This window comes from Hesperophylax consimilis, chromosome 13 (genome assembly GCF_061612785.1).
Source record: "Hesperophylax consimilis isolate HC1 chromosome 13, BYU_Hcon_1.0, whole genome shotgun sequence".
Lineage (NCBI taxonomy): Eukaryota > Metazoa > Arthropoda > Insecta > Trichoptera > Limnephilidae > Hesperophylax > Hesperophylax consimilis.
The window spans coordinates 21,601,882-21,621,586 of record NC_142848.1 but is presented as its reverse complement, the minus strand read 5'-3'; the positions used below and the strand labels follow the sequence as shown (position 1 = coordinate 21,621,586).

The 19,705-nt window shown below is 33.3% G+C and overlaps 1 protein-coding gene across 1 annotated transcript in view; it reads right to left on the bottom strand.

Moving 5' to 3' along the window:
• Nucleotides 1–716: 716 nt before the first annotated feature.
• Nucleotides 717–19,705, bottom strand: part of LOC149418590 (uncharacterized) — a 156,352-nt gene continuing 137,363 nt past the window's right edge. The window contains exons 10-14 of the mRNA XM_089639125.1: nt 14,675–14,829; nt 11,782–12,008; nt 8,183–8,303; nt 6,796–6,972; nt 717–6,164 (exon numbers count right to left, since the gene is read on the bottom strand). Coding sequence (XP_089495251.1) covers nt 6,015–6,164; nt 6,796–6,972; nt 8,183–8,303; nt 11,782–12,008; nt 14,675–14,829 — 830 coding nt within the window. The 3' untranslated portion in view covers nt 717–6,014. The remainder of the gene's footprint in view (nt 6,165–6,795; nt 6,973–8,182; nt 8,304–11,781; nt 12,009–14,674; nt 14,830–19,705) is intronic.

Sequence of the window (19,705 nt, the reverse complement as noted above, 5' to 3'; positions counted from 1 at the left end):
GCCTAAATCAAAAGAGCTGGATGGTGTTAAGCGGGAATTGAAGCCTTATCGTCATCTACGTAAGGAGTGTTTTTGATGGCGGCTCGATTCAAAATATTACATGACGTAGTGCATCGCCTTAAGTGATTTTTTTAATCTATTTTCTAGATTCTCATGAAGTGGTGAATCATTTAAATTTACCGAATTTAAAGTTACTGTTCTTTTTAAAAATAGAACAGAGTGATTGCTCCTCACAATTTTAAGCTCATATGGGTGTTTAAAATTAAACCTGGCTATTATCTCAGTAGGGATATTTTTTTTAAACTTAAAAACCCTACTAAAACTGCATGTTTTGGAGCAGCTTACTCTTCATCATCAGCTTACCAGCAGCCAACCGTGGCCGTATAATACATACGTGGTTTGTATTATGTGAGGAATAAGAAAAATCGCAGAAAACTTTATTCAGGAGGAAACGGCCGTCTGCCAACATGAAACAGAGACGGCCTTCAGTAACATCGGTATATGATGTGCTACAGTTATACCACAGTTCCAACTGCCCAGAGTCAGTGATAATATGGATTTTTCAGTTTGGAGGATATTGAGAAGCTCTGGAAGTAGGAAAGAGGGGGTAAATAGGTCGGAAGTACCTGCTTATTCAGATCTGGTCACTAAACAAGGTTAAAGCCATTCAAGGAACGAAAAGTGAGAGAATTTATTACTTTTATCATTTTATTTTATTTTATTCAAAGTAATAATATAAATATAAATATTACATATTATACAGTTCTAAACAATTGTTGGCCGAAAAATTTCATAATAAGTGCAAAGTTAAAAAAATAAAATACATTATTCATGTTTTCATGTCAATTTGTCAAAAATTAAGATAGATAAGTTATAAAACCAATTAATCATAATTTTAGTATATTGTTACATTTTATTTTAAATAAAACATAATATTTTAAGTGGGAAAAATAAGAAACATAACATCTACTGCATAAGTGACTAGAAACTATGTGTGTACTTTTAATATGTTCAGTTCCGTCTACATGCTTAATCTTATTTGCACAAGTAAGCATGTACTTTAAGATGGCAAAATATACCGTGAAAACGGCTTGCACGAACGTTAATTTACGCAAACTAAATTTGTTTTAATTGCCACAAGTACGCATGTATGTTAAGACGCCAAAACTGTATAATGCGCAAATAGCTTGCATATACTTCAAATGATTGCGACGGGTTTTCACCAATTGGTTTGCAGGGAATGAAGGCGAATGTTTCATTTTATTAGAAGATCTTCATATATAATAATGTATAAGAAAATTTTAACATTACTTACGACGGGTTGTTTCAGAAAATTTAAAAAATTTATCAAATTTCACAGTTAATTTTCAAGGACTGTAAAAGTTCTACTATTATTTCAGAGCTGTGAAGCAACTGGCCCATGTCGAAGTAGTAAAATAAGACTTTCACAGAACTTGGGAATTAACATTTGGTGTATAAGAAGTTATGAAGTTGTTTTTATGATAGTGTAAAAAATGCTTGTCGAAGGACCTTGGATGTTTGAGCAATGACCACTGCACATAAGACAATATTTGTTGTACGGATAAAGGAAGGACTCACCATTAGGAAAGGGCACTCGCTTCTTCCTGTCTTTTCTCCTCACAACAATGTCACTTAAAACGAAGCGGCTTGCACGATATCGGCGCGAATGATAATGTCATAAAGGTAAGGGAGATGAGATCTCGCGCAGATGCGGTTTTATTGTGAGCGGTTCGGGTTATTGAAACATACTGATTACAAAAGGGCACATAAAAAATGAGCAGGAATGGAAAGGAAGGTAGGACAAAGGACAATAATACTATCTCAGTACAGTGGTCGCAGGTATGTGTGTATGTGTGCATGAGATGTATGTATAAATTAATGTCTATTGCGCATTGGCACAACCAACATTGAAATTTGATGAATTGTTCAAATTCTCTGAAACAACACGTCCTTAGTTTGTAAATCTGCTGGGTATCTAAATGTTATTTATTTATTTATAGGAAATATATACTGTACGTTTGTAAAATGTTTTGACTGTCCAACTAAGAATTCCCGTTTTAGGACAGTCAATATATATATGTGTGTTGTTTTAAAATATCAAAGTAAAAAAATAATAGAGATAAACTGATAGACATGGTCTGTCTGAAAGCCGTAAGTAATCTTATTTTTCCTTAGGTACTTGGAGAAATTAATCAAACATTTCCAAATGCAGAAATTCTTTCTTGAGCAGAAAGTCAATGTCATCGGCCCCTAGGCTAGTCCCAAGTCTAGGAGTCAAAAGGTTCTGCATAAATTGGCACCATCGGTTTTCTTTCGAATTGATAAACAACACATTTATACGGAATATTTATTGTTCAGTGGAAAAGAATGTTATTGATATTAAAAAAAAAAAAGTTTCGGGTAAAAATAAAAAACAATCATGTAAAAAGTACACAGCAATCAATAGACTATAATTAAATACATTAAAAAGGAATCACAGAGAGAAGGAAGTTAAATATTTTGTTTTAGTAAGTAAATAGCAATAGAAGTAGAAAAATATCTTATTTTGAAAATTGATATGTTTTATTTAACAAATAGTTTTGAGATAATTCAGGGGGACTTTTACTTAATGCGAAATATTAAGGATTTAAAATAAGTTACAGACAGATTGCACCGAATTAAATCATAGTGCTAATTTTCAAATGTCAGCAAATTTTTAATTTGCCAACTTAATTTGTTTGTTAGCATTATTAAATTATTAAAAATTTTCTCTGAAATACACCACGTTAAGAATTGACACCACGTTTACAATGATATTTTAGCACCTGTAAAAAGACCTTTAGGTAATATTTCACATAAGTACGAGTCACCATGTACATAAATATATTAAATATTTTCACAAAATAAACTGGGTAACTGGTACAAAATATTATTATTTTTACGGAATATATTCTGGTTCACATAAATTACACAAAAAATGTAATATTGGTACATTTCATTTGTCTAAGAAAATAAATAATATACTTACACAATAAAACACTGTATAAATATATATATTTATAAAATATAACATTTTTGCGCTTGTGACAAAACAAAAAGACATTTCACAGTAAAACAGTTCATAATAATATTATGAATAAATAAAAATACTTAGATAATGTTTCAAAACAATTTCAACATTTGTTGAGAGTTTGCAACAAAAACAATCAACGCAAATAGAGTTCATAACGTACAACATAATGTATAATTTCATGTAGGTTAGGTTAGGTTACGTGTAAGAAAAGTTGTATTATTATAGTCAATGGAAAAAAATTAAAACTTTAGCTAAGTACGTATACCTAGGATTCTCAAGTTTTTTGAGATTGGGATCTACTTTTTACCCTAGTTTTCATGGGAATCGAATAACAAGAATACTGTAAAAAAATTGGCTATTACTTTTTCAGCTGTACAAAACCTTTCCCATTAAACACAAGCGTGATAAGCACGAATCTAGCAAAACTTTGTCTCACCATTAGAATATAATTTTTTTCATTCATGGTTGTAAATTTAAAACATAGAAATAATTATTATTTCTAAAATTCAAAATCTTATGTATTTTGGGATCGACCAAAGCATGTTCCGCAATCGACCGGTTGGGAACCCTTGATGTACAGGGTGTCCGGAGTGGGAAAATAGTTAATCTACATCCCATTTTGAGTCGTTTTTGGAGTATAATTTTTTTTAAATTTGAGTTTTCGAGTAAATCGAGTTCAATGTTGGAATTTTCTAGAATAAAAACCAAAAAAAAGGTTTATCAAATAATCGTCTAATCAAGCGGTGAGATTAAAAATAATTTTGATCATTTTTTTTTATCACTTTAAAAATAATAAATTACTAACTGGAGAATGGATGAGTGCTTTAAATATAATAAAAAACCTAAATCCCCAATATATCATAAATACACATTTTTTTATTGGTCCAATTAATAAATAAATAATGACTTAAGATATACAATCAACATTTAAACATTCAGCCAATAAATTGCATAATTGTATTTACACCCATTACAATAATTATTTTTTATTTTCTACATTTACTAAACACACAAATATGAGGTCATTTATACATAGTAAAAATCTCATATAAAAATACATGGATAACAAAATAAGGTATTAACTTAAAGTTTTACATAAACGCGAACATTAGAAACGCAGTGTGAAATAATTATTAACTTCACACTAACCACTTTTCTTTTATATCCATGGATACAAAACATCGCAAACATTGTCAACGCAAATTTTTAATGTTTGCTTGATGGATAAATTGTAACCATGCATCTTCTAATGATTGTTTGCATCCATATAAAAAGGAACAGTATGAAAGTTTTAATGGAAACGGTTATTAGTCACTCGAACGATAGACATTTTCGGGTGTTCGGTTTTTGATTGAATTAATATCATACTTCCAAATATTAATGCAGAAATATATGAACTGCTTGCTGCGGTTTAAAGCCAATGAATTCACCTAGATTTTTCCGTTTATCGCATATTTTTAGGCATAATAATTTTTTTCTAAAAAAACCATTAAGTTTATAATTCATAAAAATTAGCTAACCAGTTTTTCTCAATTGGTTAGGTATTAATGGTTATAAATAATTCCATAATTTAGTGTTTCCTGTAAGAAGACCATAATTCTCTGTCATTCAAAAATAAATTATAAAATATATATATATTTATTTTTTTACTACATGGGACAATTATTCAAAACATTGTTTTATTTTATACAAAATATGTTGGACAGAAGATTCAAATGAAAATTTTTGATTTGGCGAAAATTGAACTAAATGAGTTGTAATCATTGTCGAGACCAAACAAGATCATTGTCAACAAATTGGCCATTTTGTAGATCCGAAACGATATCAACAGAAAGTCTATATTCTTCACATATTTGATGATGAATTTTATTTTCCCCATCATCCTTTATTTAAATTTAAAAGAAGATTATGAGGGGAGATTCAAGTCTTAACAGATCTGATTCTCCACTCACAACAACAGACACAAACAGAGAGGTGCGAAAAACAACTTGGAAACTAAAAGATCTATAAATCTCTTCATTTGAAGGGATACAAACATCACAACCAGCAGACAAAAGGCAAAGGCCACTAACAAGATGTGGAGTCTCCAAAGTAGACTGCCAAACAAAGACAGTTACCTCATAGGTATCGCAAACAGAGTTGAGATGAAGACAATACTCACACTTTATAACGTGTTTCAAACTCGTTACATATTTGACATTACATTCAAGTACAAACATAAAAGAACTCACTTGAAAACTTTTAAAATATTCAAGTTCGATGATTATTATAATATGTACAATAATAATTGTTGTCCCTTTCTCACTAATAATAATAATAATAATAAGTAGGCATAACAAGATAAAAGGCTGTTTTTCAGTGACGTTTGGCAAAGCATCACCGTCGGAAGTGTATACTTACACACAATCTCAGTTTGTGTTGCTTGAGTAGGTATAACTTACCTTATTCAGTTATCTGTAAAAAAACGCATTACATATCTTCATAATGCATAATATTACGAGTGTTAACAGTGAACTCAAATATTAGACTATCTAATGCCCGAGCTGGTAGAAGATCACATTGTACTTTGTATCGAGACACGTGAATGCAATAAAGCAATCAGTTCAACTTTATATATAACACCTAATAAATAGAGTTATGTCCAAATGTGCAATAACTGTGGCATTTAATTCAATATAAACCACTACTGTAAGTCTATAATTTCCGCAATACATTTTATTGTCAGCAATTTACTTCAATTCTTTGCCAGTACTAGGTTTCCTGTACAGTATTATTTTATATTAGTCAATATAAACATTCGATGATGAATAAAACAAATACTTGCTTTCAAAAAGTTAACCCTGAAAAAGCCAGAAGATAATTTTAAATTTTTATATTCCCTGTATTTAAAAACATTATTATTATTAGTATGTATTTAAACGAAACAGGTTACTCTTATGAACTATTGTGGTGTGATAGGCGCATTGTCACTGTCCATGCTGCAGTCGGAAACAAGTCTGCGTACGGAGTTGTGGTTGTTATCGCCTTTGGATGACGCAGTGCGTGACAGTTGAGAGTTGTCACACGTAAACTGCTTGCACAGCACAATAACCTGAAATTGTAAAACAAATGTTAGAAACACAAATACGTATAGGACACTCGGAACTACACTGCCATAAGTCTCTTCACACCCCCTTTACTCCTTCCTGTCTTCAACTAGATCCTGATGGAAACGTGGACAATCCGTTTTAAGTAGTCCTGTTGGTTCATTTGGGATTTGAACCATTCACAAGCACTTTTCAATGTTTTTTCACACTCTTCACATTTCCAATGCAAAGATGATAATTTGAAAATGAAAGAAATGAATCCGGTCAGTGGCTAAATTGGCAACGTGTCAGGTTTCCACCCAGGCGTTGTGAGTTCAATTCATCAGTTGGCTAAATCCTCCATCACGACACAAGCAACATTTCCGCTAATTGTGATGGTAGTAGGAGATTTAAAAATATTGTCACTATTCAAAATCCAGGAATGTTTGTCTTTTTTTAACCGCTTAAGGACTACTAGGCTAATATGTGCGAAATTCCCACACTCATTGGTATAACTCAAATAACTCGATGATTTATGAAGAAGACATGTGTTCAGAAAATAACATTCATTTATAAAAAGAAATGTGTTTTTTTTTTCATTTTAAAATTTTTTATGATTACAGAAAGGGTCAAAAAAAAAAATATTGCATCACTTACGGAATAGTAACACATTGTAGCGCCCAGCAGTCCTCCGGCCAGTACGTCCCACCAGTGGTGGCGATGGTCGGAGAGCCTGGTCAGCGAGCAGACCAGGGTCCAGGATATCACCAGGGCCTGCAGCAGCGGCCCGGTCAGTCGGGGGCGTAGGTAGCAGGTCCTGGCTTGGAGGTAGGACTGTGGAAACAAACATTTTGTATTAGAGATAAAGCATTAAAACAGTCATGTAAAAGAAAGATACAAATTTATATGAATGTCTGGAATTAATGGAAAATACATTATTTGTGCTTTAATTTAAGATAATGCTAGAAGTGCCTGTGTGAGAAAGACTTATTTCAAGTTGGGTATCTCAGAAAGTGCATAAATGTTGCTTTTTTAAATCCTTTAAATGACCATGTTAGCTGCTCGAAACTAGTGAAATGGTGGCCAGTCTAATGTTTTATGTCGAAATAATGTGTGGAGTAATTTATGGCAAGAAATTAACATTTCTGAACAAATCAAATAATAATTAAAATAGGCACTTCTAGTATTAAACCTCAGACTTACTTAACATCAATTTGAAAATCAATAGAGGTATTGCGGGTAATACGGGCAAAACATTATTTTTTTTCATTGTTTTCCAAAATAATCATTTATCGGCAATTCACACTTGCCTGGCCTGACTGGACTCAGTATTAAAGTTAGATTAGGATTTAGCAAGTAGTGGCAAGTCATATTTTTTCGGCTGTATGAATTTTATTCATAAATGTATTTACAATTTTTTCATCACATTATCAAAGATCGTAGTAGGGAGTTATCGTTTAAACAATAAATATTATTGACTACTTCCATATGAAAACTATTAAACAAATACTATATACGTATTTAACTGTACAAACAATATTGTATTGACATGTACTAGCTGTAAGCTAAACTTGCAGAACTCAATATGTTATTATGAATCATAATTGCCAACAGAATTATTATTATTCCGACAGCCGGACAAGGAAATAACAATAATTTGGTCGGAGGTTTGGCCTACACACAATACGGCCTGACATGTCAAGTCAGATTGTGTGTAGGGCCTATTATACACAGAAATAAAGCTTTATTGAGGAGATGTATAAAATCTGACATAATAGATGTAAATAATAATTAATGAAATTACCTAAAAAAAACTCTTGACTCAAAAACAGGGAATCTGATTGCAATCTTCAGAACTTAGACATTGGAAGGGAATGCCGTCAGATAAGCAACATCACATGAGAATGGGTCGTTTTCTTCATGGAACGACTTACCGGATTTATCTACATGTAGGTAAGTACGACTCCCCTCACTCCCACCACAAAACATTCCTAAATATGATAAATGCCTAAATATACATAAAAAGAAACATTGAAATACTTACAAATAAGAATAATCCCAAATACACAGAAAGAGAAGTGTGTCCCGATGGAAAACTCTTGTTGGAATCTCTGACTAAGTATTTGGATATCACCGTATTGGTGCACTGATATTCTGCTATGTATCTGCAATTGAAAAGCACTGGTTACAGCTAAATGAATACCAAATACATATTATCAGATGGTTTACGAGGGGATTGAAATACAGAGTTTTCCAATAAGAGGTGTTATTTTGAAATTCAATTGTAAAAGATCAATGGTTTCGTTGCTTGTGTGGCACGTAGCGCCGTCTTGTTGAAAGTAAACGTTGTCCAGATCAATACCATCCAATTCCGGCCATAAAAAATCATTAATCATATCTCGATAGCGCAATCCATTCACCGTAACTGTTGCTCCAGCCTCATTTTCGAAAAAGTAAGGTCCAATGACTCCGCCGGACCATAAAACGCCCCAAAAAGTCACACGTTGAGGATAGAGAGGCTTTTCAACAATAACTCTTGGGTTTTCCGAGCCCCAGATGCGACAATTTTGCTTGTTGACGAAGCCACCGAGGTGGAAAAGGGCCTCATCACCCAAAACGATTTGCATTTGATTCACTCAAGTGAAATTTAATAATTTAAATGTGTTGTTGAAGCGTGTATTGTTCCATTTTTATTAATGGCGTAGTTTCTACTAATCAAATGTCAAAAAATGACAGCTTCAAAATTAACATCTACCGAAATAGCGGGCTATTCAAAATAACACCTCTTATTGGAAAACCCTGTACAATGCTTCCAAGATTCATATTGACCTACTAGTATAGTCTTATATTATTGAAATAAGTTTTCCGTCAACATTCCGTTTTATTAATAATTTTTTTAATTATTTTCTCAGTTCGGTTAGGATTTTTAAGATACATATCTATTTTAAAATACATCTATTTGAATTTCACTTCTGTTTCGAGAATAAATTAATGACAATCTTGGAAGCGGAAATTAACGCACTTCCCGACATCCGACAGCTGAAACTCAACACATAGACTTGTTGTTGATGACAATGCATTCTATCAATTTTGGTGGCAATCATGTACACACACATGGACATATACGCATTTCTCTGAAATCAGATGACATTACAGCAGTTAATACACAAAATAAATGTTGGTCCTACCCGATCGGCATTTGGCGAGGTTGATAGAGATGTTTACTCCAGTTCTTGGGTAGGAAGTTTCATTATCCAGTCAAACTTTTATTTTTAAAAGTTTTAGAAGACATTTTGAAATAGATAAATGTATTATAGTAAAACAATATTGTTTTTACAGGTTGATTTATTTAAACTTTTTATTGTATTTTCAAAGCTGCAGCAATTTTTTGAAAATACTGAATTTTTAATACCTTGAACAATTCATCAATTTTCAAAATAGATTTTCACATCCTGTAAATGGTCTATTCAAGTTCTGTTATTATATCGTTATTGGCCAGTTGTTTCACAAAACTGAAATAATGATAGATAGAACTTGAATAGAACCTTCACAGAACTTGAAAATCAACTTTGAAATTTGATGAATTATTCAAATTCTGTCAAACAACCCGTCCTTAGAAACTGAAGAATAAGGACGGGTTGTTTCGGAGAATTTGAATAATTCATCAAATTTCAACGCTCATTTTCAAGTTCTGTGAAAGATTTTTTCAAGTTCTGTTTTTATTTCAGTTTTTTCAAGCAACTAGCCTACAATGATATAGTAACAGAACTTGAATAGGACTTTCACAGAACCCGAAAATGAATGTTGAAATTTGATGAATTGTTCAAATTCTCCGAAACAACCCGTCCTTAATGTTCTATATTGACGTTTGAATAACCATAATATTTTTTTAAATAGAGCCCACTTTGTCAACTGCAGTACACCACGTGGACCCCTTTTATCGTTCAAACTATGTACCTTACTAAATAGAGCCCATTTTGTCAATTGCAGTACACCACATGGACCCCTTTTATCGTTCAAACTATGTACCTTACTAAATAGAGCCCACTTTGTCAACTGCAGTACACCACGTGGACCCCTTTCATCGTTCAAACTATGTACTTTACTAAATAGAGCCCACTTTGTCAACTGCAGTACACCACGTGGACCCCTTTCATCGTTCAAACTATGTACTTTACTAAATAGAGCCCACTTTGTCAACTGCAGTACACCACGTGGACCCCTTTCATCGTTCAAACTATGTACCTTACTAAATAGAGCCCACTTTGTCAACTGCAGTACACCACGTGGACCCCTTTTATCGTTCAAACTATGTACCTAACTAAAATTGATATAATTTTCAAAATTTGAATTTAAATAACTGTTATAGGGTTCATGATTGTAGAAATAAATTTTAAAAATACTAAAAACTAGTATACAATTTCACTATTATTTGCTTATACCACTAGTTTCCGGATATTCTGCATTTCCTAGTAAAGTTAATACCATTTTGAGTACAGGACCAAAGTCTAACATTTGTGACCGCTTTACACACATTCTTGCATATTTTGAATGCATTTTATAGAATAAATAATGGCTTTAAAATAAATGAAAGCATTAAATCATATCGATTTATGTATTTCACATTATAATATATTTATGCAATCAGTCTTGGATCTGTAATTACTTCATCAATTCTTATATGACAAAGGCCAATAAATGTTCTTGTGGACAGTTTGGCGTGTCAACAATAAACTACCGATTTCAATGCGCAATGAATATGATATTATTATTGTAAGGTTTTCCTCAACATTTACATTTATAATGCTCCATTTCCAAAGTTTATTGAATTAAAAACAATGTTGGTTATTAACATATGGATTATTGGACGGAAAACATCTTAAATGAGGTGGGAAAATTAGTATGATTTCATATTTTTTAATAAACTACATAGTTGTTATGTGTGAAAAATTACAGGTGTTACTTGACTTGCCAAGATGAAAACTGGGAAATTTTTATTTCCATAGAAACAACAAAATATTACACATTTCAAATATTACATAGAACAATAAAAATTGTCTGGTAAAATAATTACCTACTTTATAGCTTGTATGGATTTGAAAAGGTTCTTTTAATACTTTGATAGATAATTTTCACAACACCTCAATTCCAATTTTTCGAAGGAGGTTTTCGAGGATAAAAAAACGTAGGTAACAATGTTCATTATTATTCATCATCTAGGGGGAAATCCCTAGATCTAGGGAATAAAAGACCGCTCCAAGGACAGAAATTGAGTTGTTGAAAATTCCAAAAAAATTCTGAGCAAAGATTATCAAATGTCTTACTCTAATTATATCTATTTTCAACAAAATAATAGTACATAGGTAATATTGTGATTCATTTTTGGGATATTATGTCATGTTGCGCTACCTCCTTCTTTAGCCAACGTTTCAGACACCATTGCAGTGTCCATCATCGGGGCAGATGTGTCATCATTATTTAAATCTGCCCTGATGATGTATACTGTAATGCTGTCCGAAACGTTGGCTAAAGAGGAGGTAGCGCAACACGGCATAATATCCCAAAAATAAATCACTATTAAACTTACTGTCGAACTGTTAAACAAACTGTGTATGGGAAGGTAAAAAAAATCGGGTGACTCACGTTCCAGTGGTGCAGTTGGCGGCCGTATCCGGCGCACACGTGTCGAGGAAGTGCGGGCGCGGCTCCCCCACCAGCTTCTTCACCAAGTCCATGAACTGCAGGTTAAAGCAGAATGCCAGCAGATACTCCCCGTACCACACATACACGTTGCGCAGTGCCGACTTGCAGCGTGCGTTTTTCATGGAATACTTCTCTGGACGGAAGAACAGTAGCTCCACTAATAGTATCTGGAATTGATTAAGTAAGGACATTGTGAAAATTAATGATGAAATGCAAATGTCATACATGCGACAGATGATTTTTATCCATTTATTCGTATTCATATGGATGGGGATAGGTAGTGGAAATCCATAAGGGATGCTGGGATTATTCAGCCAATCCAGTGTTCCGCAAACTTTTTGTGTTCAAGGTACACCTATCAAATCAAGAAATTTTAGAGGTACACCAAAGAAAAGAGCAATATTTATTTATTACTAAAATCAATGTATAACTAATATGAAAAGATGTTTAGTGAGAAATTTGGGCCTGTTTAACTGAGCACAGGCGATCAAAATTTGGAGCAATCGTCGATAAGGCTGCTCTCATCTCTTCATTGATCGTCCTCAGGCGTTCTATTTTTTTTCGTTTTAATAGTAGTGAGAGTTGAAAATCCCAATTCGCGTAAGTGGGTTGTGGCAAATGGAAATATATTTTCAGCAGCATGCTTTGAAAGCAGTGGATACTCATTTTTTATATGCAGCCAAAAATGTGCTAGCTCTACTTTGGAAAAAATTTAGTTTTAATGTGCGATCAGTTTTTAACTCCATGAATTATTCCTGCTCGTTTATCGGTAAGTTTCCAAGGGAAATTTTATCCGAGAGTGGATTTCGTACCCAGTCCATAGGTTGTAGGTCACACTTAGGAAAATAACAGTTCATTTTTTCTGCTAATAGCTCCGAGTGTTTCATTATCAAAGCCTGCACTTTGTTTCTGAATCGGCAGTCATGACATTTGGAAACAATTCATTACTACCATTGACAGCGTGGCTGATCCATAATAACAATTTTGTCCGAAGACGTTAAAATATAAGAATTCCTGCCTTGCATTTTTCTGTTGAGCTCATTAAAATGAGCGAATATGTCCGCCAGATATGCAAATTTTACTACCCATTCTTCTTTTTTAAACACAGAAGCAAAATCTGAACCCTGGGCCTCTAAAAACGTCTGGGACTAATTTTTTAGCTCGTAAATCCGGAATAGCACTTTTCCGCGAGAAAGCCATCGTACTTCTGTATGAACAGAAGTGACTGATGATCTGCTCCCATTTGCTTTCTTATTATCTTCGCAATACCTTAATTTTTTTCTGCGGCACACCAACTGATCACCGCGGTACACCAGTGTGCCGCGGCACACGCTTTGCGGAACACTGAGCTAGTCGACGGCATCGGGAAACACTTGGCCTAGCACAGATTTGCCTCTGGGGAACTGATGAAGGGGACATTCTTGATATGTGTTCTGCTGTTTGAATATGCCAAAATTCACACGTTTCAGAATTCTTTAGGCCCCATTTGTACATCATATGCACAACGGCTGTGACCAGGGGGGTATAACTCCGATCGAAAATTGGAATCGACATATTGTGACGTCATATGATTGCCTAACTATATCCACCAATGAAAAACTCTGAAAGTCTTTGGAATAAACTTTCGGAGTTTTTCATTGGTGTATAGTATAATAAGTAGGCTCCGAAAGAGAATTTTATTGTATGGTTATTTACGGTATGGCACATCTATGGTTTTTTAGGTACAATTTTTTTCATATAAAAAGCTTGAAAATATCACTCTAGTGGTTTATTTATGGCTGTGACTGCACAGGATGGAGTTTAATTTATAGATTTATATCCATGGAAATCACGGAAGGAAAAACCGATAGTGTAATGGACGTGTCTGTGTGCCTGCTCGATCTTATCTTACTTCAGTGAAATTAATTAAATCACATCTAATATAAAACATGCAGATACATCAAATTAATAACACACAAATTAATTTTTTTTTAGTTCGCCAGGTCTTGAACCCGCCACTTGTAGGTCAAGAGTGAAAAAAGTCGTTAAAAAGTAACCACCAAAAATAGTAATGTTTAATAATGACAATATTTGGGTCAAGGTTCATTAAATCTAAGTAATTATTGAACATACCATGTTCAACTAGCACTGAATTAATATCTACCAAGGTAAATTTCGTAATATGTAAAATAAAAAAATATTTACATATTTTATACATCTTAATATTTTCAATCCAGCTGACATGCTATGTACTTGCAATAGTTTTGCTGGCTCAAACTCCCCTTTGCGTAAAATAATACTGCACAAAAAATACTGTAAAACTGACAACATTATTAATAACGAGGTACCTAATTAATGTTTATTGAAGACTCAAAAATTAATTTTAATAATTATTCACTCTCACAATCAAGTTTTTTACTATCCCCGTATGTCGAAAAGCAAATAAAATAAATTACGTCACTGAATTATATTTATAATTTTGTATTTTTTGTTCATCATGGCTCCAAAACATTTTTTTTCAAAGCAATTAACTTCTCAAGCGCCAAAAGTACACATCGGATTTGAAAAATTGCATTTTTTAATGTATTTTCATTCCAGTAGACCATAGACAACATAAAGAAATAGTAAAATTCAACATTGCCCGAAATAAGTACAAGATAGGGCATTTCGGTAACTAACATACTGAATTTACGACTTTGTAAATTCTACAATTTAAACAAATAAAAATTATATAACCTAAAAATATGGGATAGATGGTGAAATATAGGTAGATTCACAGAAAGCAGTTTATCTACCGAGTGGTTAGTAAATAATAAAGAATTTAAAAGAAAACAGGGTGCAATTTAGTCCTCACCATGAAGAGAGGTGCCAGCCCACAGCCCAGGAGCAGAGAACTGATGGAGATAGTGTCCCCCTCGAACTTATAGGAGATGGAGGGGTCATTGCAGTAGAAGCCCCCGTGGTTGTAGGGGATCACACCAAATTGGGAGAGCCCTAGGGCTACCACGACTGGAAAGAAGAAAACATATGGTTATAATTGAGGTTGTATAATATGTATTACAATGTTGGAGAATACGCAATATTAAATGGGATGTAATTCTGAGTAAGCTAGATAGAAATATGGAGAAAACTAAGGGAGATAGCAGTACTATCAAAGGGACACTGTCAACATAGAAGACTTTTAAAGCTGTTAGGAGTGGAAAGCATCAAAAGCTATAGGACATTTGAAGAGGATGAAGAAACACTGATTTAATGTTGGGAAGAAGGTTTGAGGAACATGTTGTCAAACCAGGAGGCATCTCCAGACTGCCAATCAGTGGCGGTTCGTGACTTTTGGGTGTACTAATATCATAAAATGCATTATTGATGTTGTTATAGCCTAAAACATATAATTTATTTTTTTAGAAAATTCGGTTTTTTGTCTGAATATTTTCACGAAATTCGCGCAGCTCACAGCCAAACTGAAATTTCCTGACAATCTTTAAATAAAAATCGAATTTTCGAAAAGCAAATTAAAAATCGTTTTGGACTAAACAACATCAATAATCTCGAATTTTTCAAACTTAGCACTTTATCACAAACAAAAGTCACGAGCCTCCACAAATTGACATGGCTGTTGTCGAGAGAGTAAGGCGAAACATGGGATAAAAGCACAATAGAGGAGCTGGGTGCAATAACAACTTATGATGAGAATTGTAGTTTAGAGTAAAATGTTTTTTCAAAGTTTATTGAAATATGCAGCATTCAAACTTTTGCACATAGCTCCGTCTATGTAAAATCTGCAGAAGTAATATTTACTCAGCACAGGATTTTCGATACCAAAAAGATGATGGGAGAAAAAACAGCTTGTCCGCGTTTAATTTCCTCAATCTCCACCCAACTCCTCAATTATGTAAGTAACGGTAGATGCAAATACTCGTATACTATATCCGAAACCACAGCAAACATTTATTACATTATTAAAAAGGGATTAGGTGAATTTACCCATTTCTGCAAAATCAGTTTAACTGAAAATGAATCCCAGAAAATGAATTGTGGTATATTTTCGTTCGCCATTATATTAAAGATTTTTTATTAAGGTAACTGGCAAAAAAGCACAAAGTACAAACTCAAAGTCTTTTTGAAGCCACAGGTCTTTGAATATAATTTGCACGCAAAATCAAAGTTTGAGATCGAAAGAGAATTTCAAGGGCAACGATAATAGTAATATCTAGTTTTAATCATAATACATAGTAGGTACTTATATTATAATAAAATAAATTAAAAAATAGTAAGTAGGTACCTCTATTATAATAAAATAAATATATAAATATGGATATGTTTGTATTTAACTGTGTACACGTACATAAGAAAAACCGGAGCTATTTTGAGAGATGAGATGCTTGTAATATGTTTCTTAACTGAATGTAATAACAAACAATTTTGATGAATGTTTCGGTATATTAAATAATAAGTACATTAAATATTAAATACATTTTAACACAGCAGTAATAAGTAACTATCTAACTTCACACAGTAATTAAATTAACTGCTATATAATATATCTCTAAAAAATCTACACTCTTTTCTTCTGTTTATTACCTTATTATTATTAAAGCGAAGTTAGCAGTTCACAATGGAGTGCTGGTACTTACCCTGATGTATGGCAGTGAGGCATGGAACTGGCGGATGAAGGAAGAAAATAGACCGAATGCTGTAGAAATGACATCTCGGAGGCGTATGTTTGATAAAACCATGAATAATTGTGTGAGAAATGTGGAAATTGAGATGCAGAGTAATGATTAAGATTAAGAAAAGGACGCTTAGATGATTTGGGCATATAGAACAAATGAACAAAGAAAGGAGTTTAAGGACGCGAATGTGAGTGGTAGGAGAAGTCGGGGAGGTACGAGGAAGACATGGCACAATCAATTGAACCAAATAATTGAGTTGGGCCATGTCAAGAGTCGGAATAACAGGAGGATGTGTATGAATTTGAATGAAGCAAGGAGTGTGTGCAAAGACAGTTATTTGGTGGTCCATCCTCTCTGCCTACCCTTGCGTGAAACGGCATGATAGTTAGTTAGTTAGATTATTATTATATTGTACCTACTATGTTTCTTTTGTATCATAATAATATGTAATATGAACTAAGCTTGTCTATTTGACTGTCCTAAATCAGGAATCTTCATACCTAATCGTAATTCTTCTCTATGTTATAAATAAACAAATAAAAATAAAGCTTCTAGGAAGATAGGATAATAAATTTAAATACTCAATAAAATGTTGAACAAGTACCTTCTTTAATAGGCTACTTACCTTCAAAGTATTTGAGTACCTACTTAAATGTATTTATGACAGCAATAACCTTGACAATGAATGCATGTTGAAGTTACTCTCTACAAAAATTGTTAAAAATCAGTCATACTAATTCACGCAGATAGCAGCAAATTGGATGATAAAGATTATTACCTGCTAAGATAGAGGGTATCAATCTTCTGATTCGGTGTTTAAACATTTAAAAATAATTATTATTTAGAAGTATGTAACTTTGATCTGACATAGTAAGTAATTTAATAATACATGTATTTAAATTAGCCAAGTAAATTTAAAAGAGGGGCCTCAATACAATAATATTACTTTGATAATTAGTTTTTATAGAACAATTTCATACAAACCTAAAATAAAAGAATAGAGAATAGAACAGGATTCCATTCAATGTACCTGCGGGTTCAACACGCTCTTGTGTCCTGTTCAGGGTTGATCAAAATAAAACGAACTCTAAGCAGAATTATTGCCTGAACAGACTATGCAATAATTACAATAGCGTATTATCTAAGGTTGATATTTTCAGTTGCGAACTTACCAAATACAAGAGGTCCATAAAAGAATATTTCTCTGATGGTTTGTGAATAATGTTTTTATCTCTATTGTTTATATCTCTATTATGATTCGATTTATTTCCACAACCTCTCTCCGTGGCTATAAATGTATTGTTTTGTAAATTTTTCGTTTTATATAATCTTTTGTTTTGTAGAATTTTTTTAATTCATATTCCTTTCTCACAAATTTAAATTATGCTGTCTCAGTTAAAATCACAAGGAGGAAATCTATAATTGGTTTTATTTTACTAAATAACACTTTGTACAAACTGATTAAATGTAAACTGTCGATTTCTCAAAAATGAATAAATACTAACCCACTCAAAAATAAAGGGAAAAGCTATATGTGAAAGAAGGTAAAACATTACATAGGTACATGGAAACAAAACATACCTAAAATATTTATCTGCAAGGAAAATAGGTTACAATGTTTACCCGTTTACCGCTAGGAATGATTGCCAAAGTGTCACGGAAAAGTGACAGCCACTAGCGTCCTGAAATAACGTTTATTTTGAAAAAATTGTATTGGTTTTGACTTACTGAATGTCCATCTGCTGAATTGTATTTGATAAAAATCGCGTAAACACAGCGGGCGAGCTGCGGCGGACATCGCTAACGTCTACTAGCTTTCTTCAAACAATGACAGATGACAGCTAAAAAATGACAGTTCTTTCCGAACGAGCTAATCGGGAGTTTTGTCGCTAGAGGCGCTAGTTGACACTTTTCACGGCTGTTATGACGTCACTAAAAGCCTTAATTTAAGTGACGTAGTTTCCTCTACGGCACACCACTACACTGATCCGTTTCACTATATATAATATTAATTTATAAACGACGTGTTTTATGTTTGCTTGACTTTGTATTTCACATAATGCGTCATGCTATTACTAAAACTTCTCACGAACACTCGAAAATCAACACTTCACAGTTCACGACAAAATTTCGAAATAACGGCTAATTAGAATGAAGTTCACGATAACTAATAACTTTAACGGTAGATTATCCTTGATAATAATGACTATACTTCATAAATGAACTAGGTAGCTCTTTGGGCACCTAGATATTTTACTGATTTAATTATCTATAGAGTGATATGTTACTGGTTATTTTCGTAAATGAAGTTGGTTGAACATTTTGGGTCCAAATTTTAGGTGATTTAACTTCGCGCGACAGGTGTTCGCGGCTCAAAGAACTGGCAGCATACTGGCAGGTAATGAAGGAAAAAGTATCGTGAAATTATGGCGAATCTACTTCAAATAATGTTCATAATACGGCAGTATTCAATGCGTCAATATTTAATACGCTAGAGTCAATCCAACGCGAGATTAACACCACTAAATGAGAAATGAAATAAAATTAGAATGTGATCTTTGAACCACGGATTTTAGTCGTTGAACGTATATTAAATTTGACAAAAATACACTTTGGTACCTACAACTACAACCTATCATCGTATTTTCTTATTAGCTACTAGCTGTACCCCGCCACGCGTTGCTGTGGCCAGTCTGTCTGTTTAGATAGATAAACAATAGCGCGTGTTGCTTTTACGTCCAACAGATGCTGTTTTTAATAAAAGCATTTTTGTCGAAAATTTGGTGCTGTTTTTTTTAAAAAAGCATCTTTTTACCCGTCACAGGTGCCATCTATATAGTATCTTAATATTTTAAAATCACGTGCTCGTACGCGCTAATCTCAGAAACCGACCAACCGATTTTAATGAAATTTTATAGAACGAATTAACAAAGAAAGGAGTTTTAGGACACGAATGTGAATGGTAGGAGAAGTCGGGGAGGTACGAGGAAGACGTGGCACAATCAGTTGAACCAAATTTTTGAGTTGGGCCATGTCAAGAGTCAGAATAACAGGAGGATGTGTATGAATGTGAATGAAGCAATGTGTGTGTGTGCAAAGACAGTTATTTGGTGGTCCATCCTCTCTGCCTACCCTTGCGTATACATATACAAAAAGTCTGCACACGGCTTAAGAGACTGGGACACGGTCAAGCGGCTTGATCGCAAGCACGT